Source organism: Pezoporus wallicus, unplaced genomic scaffold (assembly GCF_028554395.1).
Source record: "Pezoporus wallicus isolate ANWC-B61680 ecotype Strahan unplaced genomic scaffold, APGP_CSIRO_Pwel_v1 scaffold_2696, whole genome shotgun sequence".
In the NCBI taxonomy this organism is placed as follows: Eukaryota; Metazoa; Chordata; class Aves; order Psittaciformes; family Psittacidae; genus Pezoporus; species Pezoporus wallicus.
In genome coordinates this window covers 191,864-215,953 of record NW_026637439.1, presented here as the reverse complement: position 1 = coordinate 215,953, position 24,090 = coordinate 191,864, and the positions used below count along the sequence as shown (strand labels likewise).

The 24,090-nt window shown below is 38.3% G+C and overlaps 1 protein-coding gene and 1 long non-coding RNA gene across 4 annotated transcripts in view; one reads left to right on the top strand and one right to left on the bottom strand.

Annotated features, from left to right (window-relative positions):
* Nucleotides 1-309, top strand: part of LOC130597153 (uncharacterized) — a 4,326-nt gene extending 4,017 nt beyond the window's left edge. For both annotated transcript variants that reach the window (XR_008971685.1, XR_008971686.1), the window contains exon 3: nt 188-309. This is a non-coding gene — a long non-coding RNA (uncharacterized LOC130597153). The remainder of the gene's footprint in view (nt 1-187) is intronic.
* The window catches only part of AGGF1 (angiogenic factor with G-patch and FHA domains 1), a 25,257-nt gene extending 1,167 nt beyond the window's left edge, over nt 1-24,090 (bottom strand). The window contains exons 1-13 of one of the 2 annotated variants that reach the window (XM_057405426.1): nt 23,860-24,090; nt 22,855-22,951; nt 22,220-22,425; nt 21,223-21,369; nt 20,576-20,764; nt 16,440-16,509; nt 6,980-7,091; nt 5,743-5,794; nt 3,907-4,008; nt 3,382-3,547; nt 2,452-2,534; nt 1,173-1,300; nt 194-293 (exon numbers count right to left, since the gene is read on the bottom strand). In XM_057405426.1, coding sequence (XP_057261409.1) covers nt 194-293; nt 1,173-1,300; nt 2,452-2,534; nt 3,382-3,547; nt 3,907-4,008; nt 5,743-5,794; nt 6,980-7,091; nt 16,440-16,509; nt 20,576-20,764; nt 21,223-21,369; nt 22,220-22,425; nt 22,855-22,951; nt 23,860-24,030 — 1,623 coding nt within the window. In that variant the 5' untranslated portion in view covers nt 24,031-24,090. Of the gene's footprint in view, nt 1-193; nt 294-1,172; nt 1,301-2,451; nt 2,535-3,381; nt 3,548-3,906; nt 4,009-5,742; nt 5,795-6,979; nt 7,092-8,706; nt 9,062-16,439; nt 16,510-20,575; nt 20,765-21,222; nt 21,370-22,219; nt 22,426-22,854; nt 22,952-23,859 lie in introns of both variants that reach the window. The other variant, XM_057405425.1, reaches the window with a different exon arrangement.

Here is a 24,090-nt window from a genome sequence, read left to right as displayed (position 1 = left end):
CTACTTAAGGAACAGAATCACTGAAAAATTTCAAAATACTTCATTAAGTGATTTGAGATTAGCCCTACTAATTATTCCTTCCTAACCAGGAATTTAAAATGTTTTAAGTGAATAGTGGCTTACAATTGCACGTTTTCCACTGCAATTACATTTCTATTCCTTTTTGCTCCAAGTAAAATCCAGACAGACCTACCGGATCCTTGATACCACCACCATCCTTGCCCAGGCCTTCCCCCTTCTTCCATCCCATCTTCTCCAACATTTTATGTCCTTTATTGCTGTTGCTGATTTCACTTTGAAGAAAGTTTAAGATAACTGATAAGCAAGAGTTAATACAAACAGTATGCTCTCTACCCAAATACCAAAAAATGTTCATGCTCTAGAAACCAGGACTCAACTATGAGACTATTCCTACTTCCACAAAGAGCTATGCAGGATACACTCGTGCTACATTTTGCAAGTTCTTTCATGAATATTACCAAAGTTATTTCAAGCCTCTGGTCAATACCAACATAAAAGTCCTTCTGAACTACTTAATTATTTCTGGAATTAACTTCTGGGTGGGAACTGACTGCACTAAGTAAAAGACAGTATCGCTGCCTCACCACCAAATCATCCTAACACATATTTCATTGTCTCATACTTCCTTTTACTAACCTACAAGTTCATTTTTTTTTTTTAAGAAAACGTCACTACAACTACAGAAAGGAATGATCAAAGAGGAAGACTAAAGCAAGTGTCGTTACATCCTAAGATAAGCTGGGTATTGACAGTGAAAGAAACTGCAGGTGAAAAATCTGCATGTGTACCATTAGTGGGACTGGATAAGAAAAATAGAAGCTGAGGCACTTGAAAAAGATAATATTGAAGGTGTTAGTAGTGCAGCTGGAGAGTTCTTTCTGTTTTGAGTTGGTAAGGAAGTGATCTAACCATTCTTACAGGCAAACAATTCTGTACGGAAGGTGAGAAAGAGCATATGAACTACTAACTGAGAACAGTTTACTATTTTCTATATCTCTTAACACATTATATATAGGTAATGAATACTTAACAAACTGTATCCTAGTAACAAATTAGTACTTCTTTATCGTAATTTTTTAAGATTCACTGAAGACATGGAAGATGCCTCCCTTCCACTCACACCAGTCTCCCCATCCCCCCATCAAACTTACATATGAACAGATGCTGGACTATCATCTCTCTGGAAGGTTCCTTCACTTCCAATGGTCTCTCTGCGTTTTCCCGCTCTGTCTTTGTACTTTGGATTCTTCAGTGCTTTACTGTCTTCATACTCTGTGTTCTTTATAAGCAGGTTAAATACCATCAGGAGAAATAAAGTGGACTTTACATTCTTTATTTTTGATAACTTTGCTGCTGCCAAAAGTAAGGCATTTTCAGTCTATTTCATTAATTCTACATCTTAGAACAAAACTCCATAATTCTCATTTAGTGGTTTCTTACCTTACAGCCATACTTTGTAAGGTGTGTGTGTGATGTTATTGCCATCATCACATAACAATTTTATTTTGCCAAATTCATTAATTTCAGAGGCTGTAAATAAATTAATAGGTTCTCCTGAATCTCCACTTGGTATGAAGAACCAATCTCTCCATTTTAAGCAAAAAACTATACAGACATGCTTTCTGTTTAAACATTCGCCTGTTCCTTGGCAATTAATTTCTTCAGAATAGGTGACAGAACTAAGCGTGTGTATAGATGCCATATTGGTATTATTTTGGTACCTCAAGAATTTGAGAGAATTGATGTCATTCTGATTTCTACACAAATACTTAGGACAAGTGCTAGATGTAACCCCAAGAAAATAATCTCCAAAACAGAAGTAACTAGAATACTTACATACTATATTGCCTGTAAATTCATGCTGACTTTCTTCTATAGCAAAGCAGACTTAAAATAAAAACTTAAAAAATTTCCCTCTTCCTTCCATCAGTTTTTCAGTTGCTCATTATTTTTTCCTTTCCAAATAAAAAATAGCACTGCAATTTAGTGCAAACTTAATTTGCAGAAATAAAAGTTGAAATTACTTTAAAAAAAAAATAAATCTTAAGCTCAAAAGGATGAAGACTCTTGCACACAGTAGAATGAATCTTCTTTTCCTAAACTTTTAACACAACTTTCATCACCTCTTACTATCATTTCTCTCTGTAAAGGTTTGTAAATAATTATTATTAAGTGTGCAAAAGACAAACTTGAGTTAAACTACCAGGTCCATCTTATAACAAAAAAACCCACAGAGTTCTCATTTAGTGGTTTCTTACCTTACAGCCATACTTTGTAAGGTATGTGTGTGACGTTATTGCCATCATCACCAGGCCCAAGTCTGAATGAATTTTAGAGTTCTCCTTATTCACTGAATTCTATGACTTAACATAGGAATCACAAAATAGATGTAGACATCAAACCCTTAATCAACTTCTATTTTAAACTCACCTGTAAACCATATTTTTCCCGTATTTTTTTTAATGCTTTTCTTCTGACTAACTCTCTCTCTTCTTTGCTAAGTGCTGGGCAAACTAAAAGGAAGAACACAGGATTGATTTTCTAATTAATAATGTAACAATATTTTGAAACTTAAGACAACTGTGAGAGTTTTTATTCTAGTATTACTACACATGGACACACAGACCAAGAAAAAAATACATCAGCATGTTGTCTTGGGTTCAGCAGTAGCAGTCATTTTTCTCCTTCTTAGTAGCTGGTGCAGTGCTGTGTTTTTGACTTTCAGCCTTGGAACAGCACTGATAACGCAGATGTTTTTAGTTGCTGCTTAGAAATGTTTGGTCTGACCAGGGCTTTCTGAGTCTCATGGCCTGCCAGGGAGGAGGAGAAGCCAGGAGGAAGCAGAGACAGGACACCTGACCCAAACTAACCAAAGGGGTATTCCATACCACAGCACGTCATGCCCAGTATATAAACTGGGGGCAGTTACCTGGAAGGGCTAGATCACTGCTCCGTCAGGCTGGATATCGGTTGGCGGGTGGTGAGTGGTTGTATTCTCTTCCCCTGTTACTTCCCTTATCATTATTATTACTGGTGGCAGCAGCAGTGGTTTGTGTTATACCTTAGTTACTGGACTGTTCTTATCTCAACCCGTGGGAGTTACATTCTTTGGATTCTCCTCCCCATCCCTCCAGGAGTGGGGGTGGGGAGGAAGGGGGGTAGTGAGAGAGCGACTACGTGGTTCTGTGTTACTGACTGGACTTAAACCACGACACATGTATTGTGCACTATTCCTAGGTCAGAAAAAAACTAAGAAAACTGAAGTAGTTATTATGTTTATAAAATAAACAGCCATAAAGAGCCAAAATGAAAAAAAAAAAAGACCAACCCAACAAACATATCCTCAATAACATGACTAACCAGAAGATTCCTTTTTTCTGTCAAGGCGAAGATGTGCTCTGACTTGTCCTGGTTCACATCCATCACAAGTATCACTGCCAGGATGTATGTGAAAAGAAAGCACAGTTTCACCAATCTTCACTTCATCTCCATGCTCCAAGATGTAGGGATCACATTTTGTTTTAGGCTACAGCAAAAGAAAGTTTTGAAACCCATGTTAATTAGTTACTAATGAAGGGTACTTCTATTCTAAAGGCATTCTATTTCATGAATACTTCTCATAATTTATTAATTCAACTTAGTCTGACAAATACAGATAAGTGTTCAACTGCAGTGGGTATTTCACACTAGCAACTGCAACCATTGCAACCTAATATAAAGAAAACATAAAATATTTTAAGTAGCCCTAAAATGAGAAGGGAAACAATGAAAAGACAAATGTCTGAAAGAACCTACAATGATGTTGTTAGTGATTTGCCATAATGTGTTTAAGAAGCCCATATGACTAAAGTTTTCTTCAATGTCGCATTATAAACAGGTACTCACCTGAAGAATGTGATTTCCATTAACAACTGTTCCATTCTGACTGCCTTGATCCACAAGAACGTAATTTTGCAAATCGTGGTCAAAATACACTTCTGCATGGAACTGATAAATAGAAGCCTAAGTGAAGTGTTCTTACTAAAGAAATACTTAGCAATGTATATGCTATTTTAAAGTTAAGATTTCAGAATACATTTTAAATGAGTGGCTCTGGTATGATTAATAACCCAGAACACAGTTACTAACAATCATTTGCTGTTTCTTTTATATCCTTTCGGATACTGAGACTAACAACCTATTTTTTTTGGTTTGTTGTTGCAATTTTACATAGACACTGAACAGGCAAAACACAACTCCAAACTCAAGGATATACTCTACCTCCAGAAATGGCCGCTGAGCAAACTAAACATCAATTTCTGCAGCCTTTTAAGGATCTCAGTAAAAACCAGAAGTCTAAAAAAACCTGTGACTGCTTCAGATTTGACAAGCAAAGTTCTCTTTTGTTACAGTTGAGAAAAAAACTAAGAATCAATCTAGGAAGAAAATGTTCATTTAAAACCAAATCGCTTCTTATCTTTGAGCAATAATGGAATTTCTACATTCCGTTAATAATTTAAAAAAATTAATTAAAAAAGAAATCAAAGTAGCATTTTGTAGATTGGCTAGCATTTACAAGAGGAATACTCCCATAACAGTGGAGAATGACTAGCTCATTCAATAAATAATTTAATTCCTAGCTCTGTTTTATTGATTAGGATGAACCCAAACTTCTGAAGATGCTCTATCTACAGGGTGCAGGTTTTTTTTTTAATCTCACTTTACACTCAAGAAAATGACAAAGTGGTACACAGCTATTAACTATGAATAGCAAGGTAAACAAACCAGTAGCCAACTTTTTGGTTCTACAGATCTGTAATTTATTTTCCTGCCTTTGAGTCCTTATCTGCAAAATGAAGTAACTTCTCATATAAACAGGCAGGTACTAAAATGGCTGCATCACAGAAAAATAAAAGACTTGGATTCTTCATGCACCCAATTTCAAATACGTGCCTGAAAAAAAGTCATTATTAGCAAGAAAAGATTTGTTCTGGAAATTATACAGTATGAAATACGACACATGGCTGATTAATCAGAACTATCATCTGAAATAGACATAGTGAAACAGTAAAGTGTATTTCAGATATTGCATCTGCAGACAGTTGTTTTTTTTTTGTTTGGATGACATGTGTTTGTCAATCTAGATTTTCTTTTATTAAGAGTGCTGTATTTTTGCAAGAGCCATTAATTTATTTTTAATCCTTCTTAGCCAGACAAAAAGTTTTCCATTAAAACCTGTTCCTGAAAGAAATGATGTTGAATCTTCAAACTCTCTGTACATTACTTACATATTTATACAGTTGCCTTTAAGAAACATAAAATAAAATCTGTTAGTCTACCTCAACTGCAAGGATTTGACCACTTTATGGCAAAGTTCTAACTAAGTACATCAATATTCTACATACCATTAGTAATTAACAGAACAGTAAGGTTTCTTCCAGTTCAACAACTAATAAATGCAAGATTCAGAATTTTTTTTTACTGTGCATTAATTACACTGTGGACTAGTAAAAGTCCAATAAAAAAAAAAATTAGCTTTTCTGTGCTTTGAAACTGCACTGCTGTTCATGTTAAATTCACATTCAGGAAAACAGTGTATGTTTTCCTTTTTCTAACTTCAAATATCTTATTCTCAAAGTTCTTAAGAAAATTAATGTAAGGTTTTGAAGAATGTAAAAACATAAAATATAAAGCTTCATTCATATGATGATCTATCTTTCAGAAGACAAAAACAAGAGTTACCTTACTGACTCCAACTTCAGGAATCTCAAGTGTGTGTCCAACACCTTTTTCTCTGAAAAGCCAAGTTGATATATAAATCACAACAAATTAGAAATACGTGCATTTCACTAGAACTTTAATACTATGTTTTCATTCTGAGCTATTGTGGAGCTTTACAGATATAAACCACTGTGTTGCTATACAGACCATGTGAGTACTTGCTTCAGGTCCCTTCTTCCATCTATGAACTACACACAGTAGACAATAAACATATGATCAAGCTGTACCGTTAAATTTTTATCTGTAAATTTTTCATTTCTATCTGAATGTTTATACTCATACAATGCCTGTAAATAATAGTCTGAAGTCTGCATTTTTTAGGCTTTTCAGTGAATCCTGGCATTGGTATTCAATACTCAATGCAGAAGTTGACTTCTTGGAAGTGTTAAGCAGGTAATACAAGCCATGAAGGAGTAACCTGTATAATTTTTTTTTTTTAATCAAAGATACTGCAGTAGGAGCAAGAATTTGTGCATTAGTTCCTTATACTAAGGATGAAGAAGCAACGCAGCTCGCAAAGGACCTACATGCAAAATACAAGAATTATCATTTGTTAATCTTCACATAAATGTACCTAGAACACTCAAGATGTCAGAATGAATCAAAACACTTCAGCGTTAGATAAGAGCAGTTGAAAAGGAGGAGTGAGGTTTTCAATAAACATGGAAAAAAGCATTGATTCATCACTAAATTCCTCACCCACAATGAACAAACTTTTTTTTTTTAATAGTAGAACTTAGAAAATACATACCAGCTAGCACAAACCCCGTTTTACTATTTAAAAATGATGAACCAACCCTACTGGAATTTGAGTGTGTTGAGGAACTCTAGAATATGTTTCCTCATGCTCCTGAATTTCTAAAGTATGTTCTTCCATTTCTGAAAAAGTTATCAGTGGTCCTGAAAAAAAGCTACTTACTTTCTAGAAAACAACAGTTTTCAAAGAATGACTTGCAGTTATGCTGGCATTAGGGCTCAGACACGAGATCAAGTTACCACTAACAATCACTGACTGCTGAGCTAAAATTAACTGTATATGCTAGTATCAACTTCTGCACGCTAGGAGGACAAGCATGAAGAGCAGGGACAAGCAATCCTGACCGGCTTCCACAGCTTTGAAAGTGAGGTACAATTTCATATATATATATATATATATATATATATATATATATATAAAACAAATCCCACTCAATTTTACCTTCCAATTGTAGCAGGCTTCACAGCTGTGATAATATAAAGTGATCCAGTCTGCAGAACTGGTGATCTTATTACAATCACTCTGATACAAGGAGGCCAGATCTTTTCTTCATCTGTAATTATATAAAAAAACCAATACTATTACTATCGACAAATTACAGTTTTATCCCTATAGCCCATAGCTTTCAAGCAACTGATAAACATGCAGCGATGATCTGGCTGAATCCTATGCAACTTTCAGAAAAAGAAATGTATAAGCACATCTGAGAAAACTTTGACGAGACTACTGCTTCAAAGGCTTTCTGACTGCATACTGAAGTATTAAAAAGGTTCTCCTAATTCTGGTTATTTACATGTGCACAACCATTTAGTGAAAACAATAAAATATAAATACATTAATAAAATTTCATACTGTAAGTTTATGGATCATTAGCGATAACAGATGAGAATACAATTTTAGTTTGAGAAAAGGCAGCACCTATTTGTTCACCACATCTCAAACCAAATGCATACAGAACTCTGTATTTGATAATTTAGATGTCAAATGTATTTTTACTAGTTTTTACTCTTATTAGAACTATGCACCAATAAAAAAAGTAAAAAATAATAGATGAGCCTAAAGATACCTATGCTTTTTTGCCCCAGTTAAGTAATTATATTCCAACAGTTCTATAAATTCTGTTCTTGGGAAGTACATCTGCAAAAACAGTCTCCAGTGATCTTGGTTAGGAACAGACATGGTAAGATGGGAAGACACTAGCTCATAAGGTACAAAGAGGTGAGAAACTGTCTCCAGTTTTTATTACTCTAGCATTATTGCAGAATTTATTAGAAAACAGTAAGGGCAGGAAATCTGAAAGCCTGATGACAGCAAGCACATTTTGAATGGCATTAATCACTTAGCATCTGAATAGTTGAGTAAGTAAAGTAATGAAAACAGAAGAGACAAACTGACTATTTAACTGTGAGCAGGGGACAGGCTGCAGTACAGACTTCTAGAGGTTGTATTTTGCTCTGCGCATTTGCTTACCTGTATACTTTGCATATACATAGTTACAATTGGCTGCATTACAGTTTTCACAGGGTTTTGGGGTTTGGTTTGATTGTTTTTTTTTTGTTTGGTGGGTTTTGTTTTTTTGTTTGTTTTCTTTTTCAAAAGACAGTTCAATTCTAGACAACTCTGGTACAAAACTATATACAGATTTCCTCTCTATACTCATTTTGTGTAAGTTGCCACTGGAATACAGACAAACTGGGATTTCGACTAGTACTGAGTACTCCATGCACATCCTTCTCACCACAGCGCACTCACATTGAATGATACATAACTGTTTATGTACAGTATCCAAAATGTTATACATTTGTTGGAGTTAATATACGAAATTACTGTGAGTTCTGTACTAGAACTTCTATTTTACAACAGACTTTCTCTTCTCCTGTCCCTCTGCTAATCTAAGCAAATCTTATACCACCAGTGAGGCTTCTACACAAGCACAGGATGCTATACCCCTAAAAAGCTTTTACAAATACACCACTACTTACTTCTGTGCAAGTAAAAAGAAAGAAACAAATGCTAGTAACGTATATATAACTTCTTAATTCAAAGTATCTTAAGACACCTGCTTTTATGTATCTTTTTTTTTAAATTATACAGTTCTTGTAGTTAGTTCTTAATGGACTCCTGTAAAAATACTGTAATTATCATACATAAAAGCCATAATAATTCACCTTCATTTTCTGAGTCTTCTGAATAAGCAGTTTCTTCACTTGTTACTTCATCCTCACTGCTGTACGCTTCGCGCCCAGAATCTGTAATTTCACCTTCTTCTGGCTCACTCTCTGTGTCTGCTGTTCTACTGTCATCTGTATGTGCTGCAGCATCTGGTGTACTTTTGCAAGAATGTGAATTTATATTGTCTGTAGAAATCGATTCTTTGGCTGTTAGACTGTTTTGTGGTTCTGTGTCCATTTTAGTCTTCTTTCTTATGCTTGGAGACTCTTCTTCTTCAGTAGAACTTAGCTGCTCAGTAGTGGAAAAGCAATTCAGACTGCTAGATGATTTCTGCTCTTCTGTGTCCAAATCCTGGAGGGGAGTTACAGAATAACAGATCGAGTTATTCTGAAGTCTGCTATCAGCCTGGAAGTAAATTCTTCACTAGGAAGAATTATTTTTATAACTATTAAGAAACAGATTTCCAGGAAGCTTTGCATATGCAGTCAACAGAGCATTTCAGTAGAAACATTTTCACGTCCTGTTAGGCATGACCGAGAGAGACCATCTTCTATCTGGGAGACTGCACTCTTCTTCTAAACTTCACTTACTGTCTCCTCTGTTCTCACACAAAACTCAAGATCCTCGTCCTCACTTTCAAACTGGTACAACAGCATCTTGAATATTTTTCCATTTTGACTTTATGACACTTACTTCTGTCCCTCTCTCACTCAACTGTTGCAACTTGTTTAGAAGTTCTTTAACTGATCTTCATCATATCTTCCTCCTTTTGTCTTCTTCTCACATTTTCCCCACAGTGGCCCAGAATATCTGTAATGCCCACCCATGCTTGCCTAATCACCTGTTCTTCCTCCTTTCAGAATTTCAGCTTTAAAAAAGCCTTTCATCAAGATACTGAAGTTTAATTTATGCTACGTGAAACAGTTCTACTGAGAATCCATTTTGTACTGCAACAAATTTCTCCACTGAGTAACAGATAAGATCTTTACCACTCCATTGCATCAGCAGAAAAAAGAACATCAACATTTTTTAAAGTGAGAAATATAAAACGTCAAAATGTCATACTAATTTTGTGAGAGTAATTTTTACCTTGAAAATTTAATTCTCAATCTATTAACCCTGATGATCATCTCAGGGAAAAAAAAAAAGAAAAAAAGAAAAAGAAAAGGAAAAGAAAAATGAACACAAATGGCTTGGCTTGAAAGGATAAATTAAAAACCCTCGTATTTTCAGTTATTTACCATCTTAAATTCAAAATGAACGCATTCAGTTGCCCTAAACTGTACCAAATGCTGCAGCACATGTTAAAAAAAACAACAAAAATGTAACTTTTTTCAGTGAGTTCTCATACAGAGCATTTGACATTTCAAGATACATGCATTAATGTGAATGTTAACATCATGGAAATAAAAGCACTTTCAATTTTCAGAATTGTAAAATCTCTTCAGTGGCACAGGTGTAAGACAAACACAAGAATCCCTTTGAGCACACCAGCTGAGCTGTTGGATAGGCCTTTACAGGGTACTTTTGAAATACTTTCAGTAAGACAGCAGGAAAACCCAGCACATTTTAAAAGACTTCATGCTTTAACTTAAGGATTGTTGATGTGGTTAGGGTTTCTCCACAATGTACTAGCTGTCCTCCTGGAGCCCTCTGAAGTTTCAAAACAAGGAAGGAAAAGGATCACAAGGTCACTGCCCAATAATGTTTATTTTAAATAAAAGATACAGTAATCTTGCCAAAAGTAATCTTTTTGGCAAATCTGATTTTCACTTTTATGAATGACCTTTTCCAGTGTATTTATCCTTGTCTATATGTTTGGTATATATATTAGACCGATATCCAACACACCAACGTGCTCTGCAAATCTAAATATATTTTTTCCCATAATATTGTGACCTATCGAAGTTTTACTCATGTGGTCTGAAAACAGAGAAACTAAATGGTCTACTCAAATCACAACTGAGGCAGAGCAAGAGATGACTGTGATGCACTGATGCCCAAGTATAATACTCCACCCATTCAGTCTTTCCCCACAGCGAATCCAGTGATACTAATTTTTGGTATCACTTCAGATATTCTACATTACAAAATAAAAAGTTGCTGTTTCAAAACCTGGTTACTAAAGGGTACACTCTCTCTTCCAGGTTGAAAACAGGAATTAAAAAAAACCCTTATAGACAGATGAAGCATTCTGTACATACATTCTGCCAATATGACCATTAAACCAGTTCTCAGCAGTTTATTTTTTCCGCTATTGCTACAATCAACTGGTAAGAAAGCAAATAAACTAAGTAGCTCTGTTGAATACCAATAAAAATGTAATCTTCACATTTAGAAATCCTGTACAAAATTGAGGATTTAAAAATTGCATTCCTAAAGAATATGGATTTTAATCATGTTATGATTTTATGATGTTATGCTGTTATGACCGCCTGATCAAGAGGACTCTGTGGATGAAGCACTCCATAGACAGGAGGAACACCCTCACGCTCACAGGCCCTTGTTCTCATGGGGGACTTCAACCACCCTGACACCTGTTGGAGGGACGGTGCAGCCTGGCACAAGCAGTCCAGGAGGTTCCTCAATTGTGTGGAAGACAACTTCCTTCTGCAAGTAATAGAGGAGCCGACAAGGAGAGATGCCATGCTTGACCAACACAGACGGGCTGGTTGGAAATGTGATGCTCCAGCGCAGCCTTGGCTGTAGCAATCACGAGATGGTCAAGTTCAAGATCCTCAGGACAGTGAGAAGAGCGTGCAGCAAGCTCACTGCCCTGGACTTCAAGAGAGCAGACTTTGGCCTTTTCAGGAACCTGCTTAGTAAGGTTCTATGGGATATAGCCCTAGAGGGCAGGGGGCCCCAAGACCCTTAGCTGATATTCAAGGATCACCTGCTACAAGCTCAGGAGTGTTGTGTCCCAACTAGAAGGAAGGGCAGCAGGAGGGTGAGGAGACCTCCTTGGATGGAAAAGGAGCTGCTGAGAAAAATTTGAGGGCAAAAAGAGGCTTATAAAAGGTAGAAGCAAGGACAGGCAGCCTGGGAAGAATACAGGGATGTTGTCCAGGAAGCTAGGGACCAGGTTAGGAAAGCTAAGGCCCAGTTAGAATTAAACTTGGTTACGGATGTTAAAGATAACAGGAAGGGATTCTATAGGTACATTGCAAATAAAAGACAGACTAGGGACAACATGAGCCCTCTCTGGAAGCTATCAGGAGAACTGGCTACCCTAGATTTGGAGAAGGCTGAAGTTCTCAGTGACTTCTTTGCCTCAGTCTTCACTGGCAAATGCTCTGACCACACTATCAGTTTGATAGGTGGACCACTCGGTGGCCGCACGCAAAGAGTTGTGGTCAATGGCTCAATGTCCAGCTGGAGACCAGTAACGAGTGGTGTCTCTCAGGGATTGGTCTTGGGACCGGTCTTATTCAACATCTTTGTCGCTGACATGGACAGTGGGATTGAGTGCACCTTCAGCGAGTTTGCCAGTGACACCAAGCTGTGTGGTTCGGTTGATACGCTGGAGGGAAGGAATGCCATCCAGAGGGACCTCGACACACTTGTGAGGTGGGCTGATGCCAGCCTTATGAAGTTTAACCATGCCAAGTGCAAGGTCCTACACCTGGGTCAGAGCAATCCCAGGCACAGCTACAGGTTGGGCAGAGAAGAGATTCAGAGCAGCCCTGCAGAGAAGGACTTGGGGGTGCTGGTTGATAAGAAAATGAACATGAGCTGGCTGCAGTGTGCACTTGCAGCCCAGAAAGCCAACCGTATCCTGGGCTGCATCAAAAGGAGCGTGACCAGCAGGCCGAAGGAGGTGATCCTGCCCCTCTACTCTGCTCTCGAGAGACCTCACTTGGAGTACTGTGTACAGTTCTGGTGTCCTCAGCATAAAAAGGACATGGAACTGTTGGAACAAGTCCAGAGGAAGGCCACGAGGATAATCAGGGGACTGGAGCACCTCCTGTATGAAGAGAGGCTGAGAAAGTTGGGGCTGTTGAGCCTGGAGAAGAGAAGGCTGCGTGGAGACCTCATAGAAGCCTTCCAGTATCTGAAAGGGGGCTATAGGGATGCCAGGGAAGGACTCTTCGTTAGGGACTGTAGTGATAGGACAAGGGGTAATGGGTTAAAACTTAAATAGGGGACGCTTAGATTGGAGATAAGGAAGAAATTCTTTACTGTGAGGGTGGTGAGGCACTGGAATGGGTTGCCCAGGAAAGCTGTGAATGCTCCATCCCTGGTGGTGTTCAAGGCCAGGTTGGATAGAGCCATGGATGACATGGTTTAGTGGGAGGTGTCCCTGCCCATGGCATGGAGATTAATTAGATCTTAAGGTCCTTTCCAACCCTAACTATGATTTCACAGATCTCTATTAAAATACACATCTTGACAATATCTAAAGATTAAGCTTGGGGATGTTGAGTGGGGATGCTAAATTCTTAAAGCATTTGAGGGGGTCTTGTGCTGGAGAAATCCTTTTGCATTATATATGATTACAAGTACTTACACAGAACATATGTAACATGTAACTATGCAAACAGCACCTAATATCTTGCCTCCATACAGCCATTACTTAACAAGCAACTGGCAGTAAACATAACACTCAGTAAATACCATCCTGAACGACCTAACAAATATTAGCAGTGCACTTCATTTCTCTTTGCCAGGATATTTTATCCTTCATCCCAAACTCAAAGAATCATAGAAACAACTAGATTGGGAAGGACCTTTAAAATCATCAAGTCCAACCTTTACCCTAGGACTGCCGCATCCACCACTAAACTACTAAGGGCCTCATCTACGTGGTTTTTGAACACTTCCAGGGACAGTGTTTCCACTGCTTCCATGGGCAGCCTGTTCCAATGCCTGAGCACCCTTCAGTGAAGAAATTTCTCCTAATATCCATTCTAAACCCCCCCAGCTCAACCTGAGGTCACTACCTCTTGTCCTGTTACTTGGCAGAAGAGACAGATGCCTACGTCACTCCATCCTCCTTTCAGGTAGCTGTAGAGATAAGGTCACCCCGAGCCTTCTCTTCTCCAGGCTAAACAATCCCAGTTCTCTCAGCTGTTCCTCATCAGACTTGTGCTCCAGACCCTGCACCAGCTTTGTTGCCCTTCTTTGAACTTGCTCCAGCACCTCAATGTCTCTCTTGTAGTGAGGGGCCCAGAAATGAACACAGGATTTGAGGTGCTGCCTCACCAGTGCCCAGTACAGGGGGATGATCACTGCCCTGGCTCTACTGGACACACTATTGCTGATACAGGCCAGGATGTTGGCCTTCTTGGCTGCCTGGCCACAAGCTGGTTCATGTTCAGCACCGTCAATCAGCACCCCCAGGTCCTTTTCCATGAGCAGCTTTCCAGCCACTCTTCCCTAAGCCCGGGGCATTGCATGGGGTTGTTGTGACCCAAGTGCAGGACCCAGCGCTTTGTCTTGTTGAATCTCGTATCACTGGCCACAGCCCATAGATCCAGCCTGTTCATATTCCTCTGCAGAGCCTTCCTGTCCTTCAGCAGATCAACACTCCCAGCCAACTTGGTGTCATCTGCATATTTACTGAGGATTCATTCAGTCCCCTCATCCACATCATCACTGAAGACAGTATACAACACTGGCCCTAACACCAAGGCCTGAGGGACACCACTAGATGTGACACCGTTTATCACCACCCTATGAGCTCGGCCATCCAGCCATTTTTTTACCCAGTGAAAAACATACCTATACAGGCCATGAGCAGCCAGTTTCTCTGTTTCCAATACAGAACTCTCACGATACAGCATACAAAGTATGCAAGTTATGCGCTCATTATAACCATGCTTGATACATCATTATATTAGGCACATACATGTTCCTTTGTGTGCTGCTTTGCCTGATTTATATAAATAGTCAGTAGACCTAGCCTAACAGTCACATGTTGGATACAGATGACCTCTGTGTGATTCAGCTTTGAGAAACTTTTCATCTGTTGGGTATCACTACATGATCTCTGATTTTTCTCTCATGAAGCATGAGTAAAATTGAAAGGTGGGATGAATTTGCTCTGTAATGAACTACTTCTTGACTACAGGGTCGAGTTAGTTTGCATTTCGGCATCCCTGATAAAAAGACAGTCAAAGGTGCAAGTGAAATCAGGATTTTTATGTATCCCATGAGGATTGATCTTGTAAGAATTACAAGTCATGCTAATGTGACTGGAATTGATGGCTTTGCTTTATAAAGAATAGGCCACAAACTACTGATTACAACAACCCTCTGAAATGCAGACTGACCATCTTACAAAACATACATGAATGATCATAGTCACGAGTATTTTTAATGAAAAATTTAAAGTATTTTAAGCATTTAGCTATACTTTTTGCCTTACTGTGACAGAGCAAGATATTCTTTCAAAACTTCGTATTTTTCTGTATTACACCTGATCAACATGCACATTCATGCAATCCATCAGCATGCCTACAAATTAGAACGTACTGTGAGCATATATATAACTAGCATATATAACTAGCTTAATTTTAAGTGCACTGTTTATTGTTTTATAAATCAATTTTTTTTTCTGTAAAACATACAAGTATGATCACGGGACTGGAGCACCTCCCATATGAAGACAGGCTGAGAAAGTTGGGGCTGGTCAGCCTGGAGAACAGAAGGCTGCATGGAGACATCATAGCAGCCTTCCAATATCTGAAGGGGGCCCACAAGGAGGGCTGGGGAGAGATTCTTCATTAGGGACTGTAGTGATAGGACAAGGGGTAACTGGTTCAAACTTAAACAGGGGAAGTTTAGATTGGATATAAGGAAGAAATTCTTTACTGTGAGGGTGGTGAGGCACTGGAATGGGTTGCCCAGGGAAGTTGTAAATGCTCCATCCCCGGCAGTGGTCAAGGCCAGGTTAGACAAAGCCTTGTGTGACATGGTTTAGCATGAGATGTCCCTGCCCATGACAGCGGGGTTGGAACTAGATGATCTTAAGGTCCTTTCCAACCCTAACTATTCTATGATAAGCATGTACAAATACAACTTCTCAGGAATGCGTAGTCTGTTGCTTCTTCGTTTGCTAGTTCAGTAGATGATTTAATGGAATCATGAGCACTCAACGCTCTCAACTAGAGGGTTGAATATTAGAATCTTAGCACTGACTCTATCAATTTGAAATATTAATCTTTAAAAAAAAAATCAGTATTTTACTAAAACATTTTCAAACAGTTTTGAATAGCTTTCACTCAGATGACTAAGCTTTTACTTGCTAGCACTGTTTCACAAGTACTTCAGTTACTTTTTTCCACCCTACACAATACTTGAATTTCCAATGCAAAAGAAGTCTGATTAAAAGCCAGAAAAAGAGCAAAGCTCTTTCTGTATGATAAAGACGCCATTCTAAATACAGGAGGACAGCTCTGAAAAGACAGGAAACATAAATTTGCCTTACTTAAAGAATGCACAGTTTGTTTAGTTAGGACACTGTATATTAATACAGTAATGCTAACTATGTCTCTTGCCAAATATTCTAGAATTGTCATCAAAGTTTTCTTCAGATGTTTTACTTATGCAGTGTTTCAACTATATTTCAAAGTTACTTTGTAGATGAACTCATTTTGATCAAATAGCTTCCAAAAACTTAAGTTCCTTTTAAAAAATAGGTACCTTAGATATTACTTTTCCTTTAATAAAAGTATCAAGATTAAAGGTAAACACCCACAGACTAATGTATCTGTTGTCTCAACTCTACCTTCACCAGAAGCTGCCAATCCAAAAGAAGAAATCTTCAGATTAGCCATGGTTTCTGTCAACTGACGTACCTAAAGATGGGATGAATATCAGCAAAAGTAAACTACACATGATAAAAAGAAAAAAAGAAAAAAGAAAAAAAAAATAATCACTGCTTGAAGAGTTCTAAGGGAAATACTACTACAAAAGCCTTGTCTCTCCTACAGAAGGAGGTAGGACATATCTATAATGGAACAGAGTATGACATAAATTAATTTTGAGAATCACTTTGAAATACAATTTATTAGTTGTTTAAGAATAAACTGCAAAAACAGTTTCTGGGGAAAAATGGCATACGGCAGACCCCGCATCTAAATTTTGATATGTGTTTCTAATGTCCCCAGTACAAAAGCAGAACTACGTGATCACTACTGAACACAGTCTATTATCCAGCCTGTATAGCAGCACTGGATCTTGATATTGGGCCAGGGATCACAATATCATTTATGCAACCTCATGGTTGGCGTTTTTTTATTTTTCTTTTAACTTTTAGAAATTTACTTATGTAAAGGTTTTTCTTGTACAGCAGATCACATGGTATTTCTTACCCCACTGTTTTTTGGTCTGCCACTACAAACAGGTATCAGAACTGAACTGTATGCCTGAAAGTTCCAGTGTATTCCACCAATCCTTTTATGTGAGCTGCACAGGGGCTACTTAATACTTCAAGCCAGCAAATAAAATCCCTCATCATCTATTAAAAGCAAGCATGTGGGCAGCATGCTTAGTTTCACAAGTCAAAAGAAAACAGAAGTTTGGTGACTGAAAAGAATCTCTTTACACAAAATACTTGTATATATCAGGAACATTCCTCAGGAGATACTAATCACATGAGTTACTTTCTGCTTTTTTCTTTTTTACAATTAGAAGTACATTCATTTTAAAAGATACTCATTAGTATTTTGTTTCGTAGTGCAGCTTGTTAAAAATACAATAATATTTTAACATATTAGTTTTATTCTTTAGATCCTCAGATTTATGTTGCTTTTTCAAGAATGCTGCAACATTGGTGGAGACTACATTTGTCATTTCTGTATTTCTAAGCATCCCAACTTGCTACTCATAAATACATACTATATGTAACGTAGCTGAGTACACCAAATTTTTCACAATAGCTACAAACTAAACCACAACTAAAAAATCCTTCTATGACCAGTTACCATCTTTTAGATTGAAAAAATGTATTAATTTTGGTTTAAACAGAATAAATCATTCAAAATTCACATACAATTTCTGTAAAAACTATATGGCTATTAGTACCATCCACATAGAAATATCTGCTGTGATAATATACACATGTAGCTGCTAAATTTTGTATTTCTTTTATTTGGCAACTTCCAAGTAATACTGCATATCTATCAAAACTTGCTTCTATTTAACTCTTTAACTGGAAAAGAAAGAAAACAAGTTTTGCAAATGTTTTGTGTACTTGAGATTCTAGAACTACTGCTCACTGTCTTCCCTTGTTTCACATGCATATTCTTATAAACCACCTCATCTTCATTTAGGCATAATGAAATTCAAGCGTGTATGACACATTCCCAGAATTAGTCTCTGGTATTGCTTTATTTACCACTATTACTGGTCTACAGACCAGGCAATAAATCAAACTGTTCTCCAACTTGTACTGGCTGTAGAAAGTCAAGTAAAACATACTTTCCAGAAATTATGGAAGGAAAAAGGAGAAGGCTGGGCGTAAGTGTTCAGGAAAACATGTCTATAGACAACTCTTCAACCACAATGTCCTACTTAAAACCGGACATTCTGGGTTTTGTTTCAGGATGTAAATAACGCAGTAACTAGCATAAACTAATTAGTGACTTTTCCAATACCTCACTAAACTGAACAAAAGTAATATTGCCAAGAAACACCAGGCATCTCTGAACTGGATTCTGCACCATATAAATTTTTTTTTTTTTTTCAGTTTTATAACAGAAAAAACTTAAGATCTATTAGAATAAAAGATTAATCTCTTACACTAATGTACCTTTTTTTTTTAAACTAAGGAACAAATATCTTATGTGATTAAGAACCACATAAGAATGAACTGAGCTATGTAAAAAATGATAGGTTCTTTGTTTTGTCTAAATCTAACAGTTATGTAAATGACAGTTACAACAGACATTATTTTCTTTTTGAAATTTAAAATGAAGAGTAATTTTTTTTATTTTTATGCTCCCATTTTTTGTTTTAAAAAAGTAGAAAAGGTCTTGATTCCCTCTGTGACACTAGCCTTCACTTACTGTTCACAAAGATCTGTGCACTAATTAATATGACTTAAATGATTTTCCTGTTATCTTGCTGGTCAAAGAAATTAATTCAAAATAAATCAAAGTATTTCATTCACTATGAGTAGAACACATCAGAAAGTGGATGCTTACTTCCTACCTTGTGACCGTGAAAGCTTCACACAAGAGTTGCTAACAAACCACCTATATAAAAATATTTTATCAACATAAATTAAGCTAAAGACAAGCACCTATTTCTAGAAAAATCAAATGGCAGAGGCAGACTCTGACTGGATCCCCAAAAGTAGTCAACATTATTTGTCAGCTCAGAGCAAATGTGCCACAGAACATTCATAAATACGCTTGTGTATTTTGGTAAGTATGTAACAGTTGATCATAAGACTAAATTTAGGAGATTTGTTAACAGCATTATACGATAATGCAATTAAACCCTTATTTCTACTAGCTTTCAATGACCCTTATTCTACTAGCTTTCAATTACTAGCTTTCCTGATGCATGATGAATGAAGTTCTGTATTAACAATGCCTTTTGAGAGTGACAGAATGCTAATCCAGTAGTTGTACACAACCTGCCCAGAAGCTGGATGCTGGTAAAACTCCTAGCTTCAACTGTGTTGGCTCCCCTCTCCGAAGTCTTAAATGATCATTACATTACTGCTGCTATGTATACATCTCATTATTTCAGAACAGAGTGGTTTACATGAAGTTTTCTCAGAGAAGAAACTCCCACATCAGCTATAATCACAGAATCACAGAATGATTGAGTTTGGGAGGGACCTTAAAGATCCATTAGTTCCAGCCCCCCAGCCATGGCCAGGGATACCTTCCACTAGACCAGGTGGCTCCAAGCCCCGTTCAACCTGGCCTTAAACATTGCCAGAGATGGGGCATCTGTTTATTTATTTATAAAATCTGCAGTCAATCCACTACCACTATCCATTTAACCTACCTTCACTGGTTCTTAATGTACACAGTTTCCATTTTCAAATCTTTCGTAAGATCTCAAGTCCCAATACAAAATTTTCAAACTTGGTACTGGTGCTACGTAACTGTTATGTAAGAAGAGAGTACCTGTGCACTAATACAATTACTTCAGATTTCAACCTATCAGCTTGACTGCGGCCCACAGAATGGAATTATGCATTGAATAATATGGCTTCAGTCCCTTATAGTGATCATTTATTAAGATGTACAGCTTATTCATGCACTGTGGACAACAAAAATGTATTGAACAAATAACAATAGGAGAACATAATATGCAAAGAATTTGAACTTCACAGATGTTTCCTCAATCCTAAATGATGTTAGAGATACAGTAAAATGTCAGTGGCGTGAGCTTTGGAATACAATCACAAAGAAGGGGTGGTGTGTGCATGTGTTTCCAAACCTTCAGTCAGTTTTTGATTCACCATATGAATTTAAAAAAAAAAACAACCAACCAACCAGAACAAAAAAACACCAACAAAAAAAACCACAAGCCAAAGCCCCAAAACCAAGACACTGAGGTAATACTGACTTTCTGATGTAAATCCAGCCCACACAATACCCTGAATTCACTCTGGTGTGGTTGCTGACATTCAATTTTAGAAATCTATACAGTTGTACTGTAATAAAATAATACTAAAAAAGTGACGGGATCCAAGTTTAGAGTTCCATCCTTAATCAGTCAGTGGGAAAATTATCTGAACACTAATCACACATTAGCAACCTGCTGTATACAGTTTAAGGATGTTTGAATCCTTCAGAAATACGCATACATCTTCAGCATAAAACTAAACCCCACATGATAAATTGCATCATGAAAAAAACCCTAGGTTTCATGCTTTCTGTCTGTCAGTTCTAATGTTACCTTATGGTCATTTGCAGTAATCCGCTCCGGCTCTTTTCTCTTCTTTTTCCCTTTTTTATCCCTGGTGTGCTGAGTACCAGAGGTCTGATAAGACTGCAGATCCACTCGTGAATGAAACTGGTATCGGCCACTTTCCACATCACAGTAGTAATAAATTCCAGTTGCTGGATCATAATATAGTTGATTTTCCTTTATAAGGAGCAAAGAACAGCGTTATCGTCACTTCAATAAATACACTCATCAAAAAAATACCTAGTTAATAAGGAACCATATACTAAGTTTAAAAAAAAAACAAACCAAACCAAAACTGAAATGTGGTGGGCTTGACAAGGGCTGACTACCCGGTGGCCTGTCCAGCCAGGCTCTTCAATTCTCCTCCTCAATAGGACTGGGGAGACCACAAGATGAAAAGCTCGTAGGTCAAGAAAAAGACAGGGATATCACCATCATGGGCAAGCGAGATTCAATTTGGTGAAAATAAACTGACTGAAATCATCAACAACTAATTTCCATTACTATTCATCTTCAGTAACATGTTTTTCAAATCAAAGTCAGTTTTGATCTTAGTCCTTTGCTCACATCAACTCTTACTACTAAAACTTTTGCAACAGAGAAAAAACACCAAGGGTTTTGAACATGATCCTTACTGAATTATAGTAGAATCCAGTACTATGGTCATAATACAGTCCTGTATTTTCATCATAAATAAATCCGGTTTGTGAAACAGCAGCTTCTGCAGCAGCTCTCAAGCTCTCTGCCAAAGAACCCTCCGGCAATGAAGTATCTTCTGCTTCCTGATACCAGAAAGTAACAAATTATATTTTCTTCCAAAAAGGAGCACTTTACAATACCCTATTTTAAATAAAACAAATTAGTGTTTGACTAATTGTTGGACTTGGATTGTTTCAATAGCTATTAAACAAGAAGACAAAAATCTAGCTGTAGTTTACTGATTAATTCCTACTGTGCCTTTTCCCCAACCTTTATTCAGAAGTAGTTGTGATGAAAAATATACACAGGAAGTATCTTTCAGTACATTCCTGAAAAAGATTTCTGCTTTGTTCCACTTCAGTTGCTAGATGCTAAGGCACAAAATCAGCTAAGCTGCTGGATAACAGAATGAGAAAAACAAAACCCAACCGACCCCACAACAAAATAGACACTTACCCCCCCCCCCCCCCAACAACTTCCTGTCTTTGTTGTCTCCTTATACCAATGGAAGAAAAGTACATTTTCAGATAGTTAGCATGACCATCTTGAACACACTCTACTGATTTAATGCCATGCTTCCACCCTATGTAGGATATGGTTTTTTTCTGTTTGTTTGTGTTCTTTTTAAACAAATCTAGAATTATATTACACTTGGAACATACTACAGAAAGAACTAGCTACATAATGCAAGGATGTTTGCCTGCTATTATCAGCACCAAACCATCACACACACACAAAAAAACACCCAGCCAACCAAACAAAACCAAACACCCCCCTCAAAAAAAAAAAAAAAGCAAAAAAAATCCCCACAAAACCAAACCCCAACACCACCCTTCCCTCCCCAGTGACATCAAGACCAAAGCACATCTTGGAAATGTAATACCAACAGGGTGATAACTTCAAAACTGGCAAAGCCCCAAACATTTCTATAACCTGTGAATTCTGGATGAAATTTTCCTCTTCTCCACCTTCAGCAACTTTGGTGCTATCTGTCCTTAACGGAACATTAACGTCTGTCTGCAATTCTTCTGTGGAATTATGCTCAGTGCCTTCAGTCTCATGATTGTGCTGCACTGGCAATTCAGCTGCACAATCCTGAGTATCAGTGTGATTGTAGTAATCTTCATAGCAGTAATAATCTGTGGATGTGGAAAGGGAAAGGAAGTTGAAGTAGCATAAATTAGCAAGGCAGTATCTTACACAATGCAGTTTAAGGATCCTAAATCTTAAACTGGAAATTCAAGGTTGTAAGTAGCCTAATAAAAATCAATTATTAGGTAGTGCCTCTGCTTTGAATTTATTCTATTCTTACTGAAGAAACTGTATCTTGTTTTAATGTACTTTGAAATCTGGTAAAGCATGTATGTGTGTAATACATGAGATTACTATGTAACAGACTACTATGACATGAGTTCTGCTACAGTCCGTGCTATGTTTTATCCTGTTGTAAAAGGAAAGGCTTGAATAAGTAGGAAACAGTCCATGAGATAATGTCAGGTTACTGAGCTTAATACAGAGTTGAAATATATTTTATATAATGCCTGCTAAATCAATCACTCCCTTTCTACCTGCTTGTGACCATGCAGCATAGTCCTCTGTCTGTTCTTCTACGCTGTATGTATCTTTCTCCTTCCTACTGAGGATCTCTTTAGTGAGCTCTTCAACCTGAAAGAAGAACAGCATCTTACAGAACACAACACTGGATTTTAGGGATCCACATCAGAAAAGAGTATCAGGCTATTCCACATTCTATAATTCAAACACAATACAATTGCACTACAAGTGTTTCAACTGGGCTTTGGGTGGCAGCACACAATTTTCTACTTGAATGGCTGGCATAATGAAAAACATAATTTCTGCTCACAAAGGCTATAATGGCAAGCGCTTAGAAGGAAAAATAAAAAATTAACCAAAGTTATTCTTAAAATGACCACCCTGAAAAGTTGGATTTCAAGCAACACTGTTCAGTGGTGACAAACTGTTTCATTTTATGAAAACACAGTACAGTTTGGGTTGAAAGGGACCTTAAAAATCACTCAGTTCCAGCCCCCCTGCCACGGGCAGGGGCACCTTCCGCTAGAACAAGTTGCTCAAGGTCCTGTCCAACCTGGTCTTGAACACTGCCAGGCATGGGGCAGCCACAGCTTCTCTGGGCAAGCTGTGCCAGTGCCTCACCACCCTCATAAGCATCCATTGGACAGTTCTTCCATTCTTCCTTTACCTCGCCTTGTTTATTAAGCTTCTCTTCTGCTGCTAAATGCAGTTTTCCTTCTGACTGCGAAACCAACTTTGTGGCTGAGAAGACGTTACCACTCCCACACCACCACCTGTCGAGCCAAACCTTGAGCGTTGACTCAGGACAGCAAACTGGAGCCAGAAGATGCAGCAGCACTCTTGCTGGTCGCTGAAGTCCCTCCCGCAGGCTAGGAGAGCCTGCCCCATGAGCTCGGCCAGGGCGGAGGGAGCCAAGGATACCAGGTCGGGGGAAGACGGCAGCGCGGATGCCTGACAGGGCTGGTACCGGCTGCCGTCCGGCCCGGAGAGAGGAGCGGGCCGCGGGAGCCGGGTCGTACCTGTCTCCTCAGCGCCTCGTTGCCCTCCCGCGCCTCGCGGTAGAGGCGCTCGGTGCGGCGCAGCCGCCGCTGGGCCCGCTCCAGCTGCCCGCGGCAGGCGCCCAGGTCCGCCTCTAGCGCCGCCACCCGCTCCCGCAGAGCCCGCTGCTCGCCGCCGGGCGGGGAGGCCATGCCCGACCGACCGCTCCTCAGCGCCCGCCCGCCGGCCGCCACCGGGCACCTGCGGCGAAA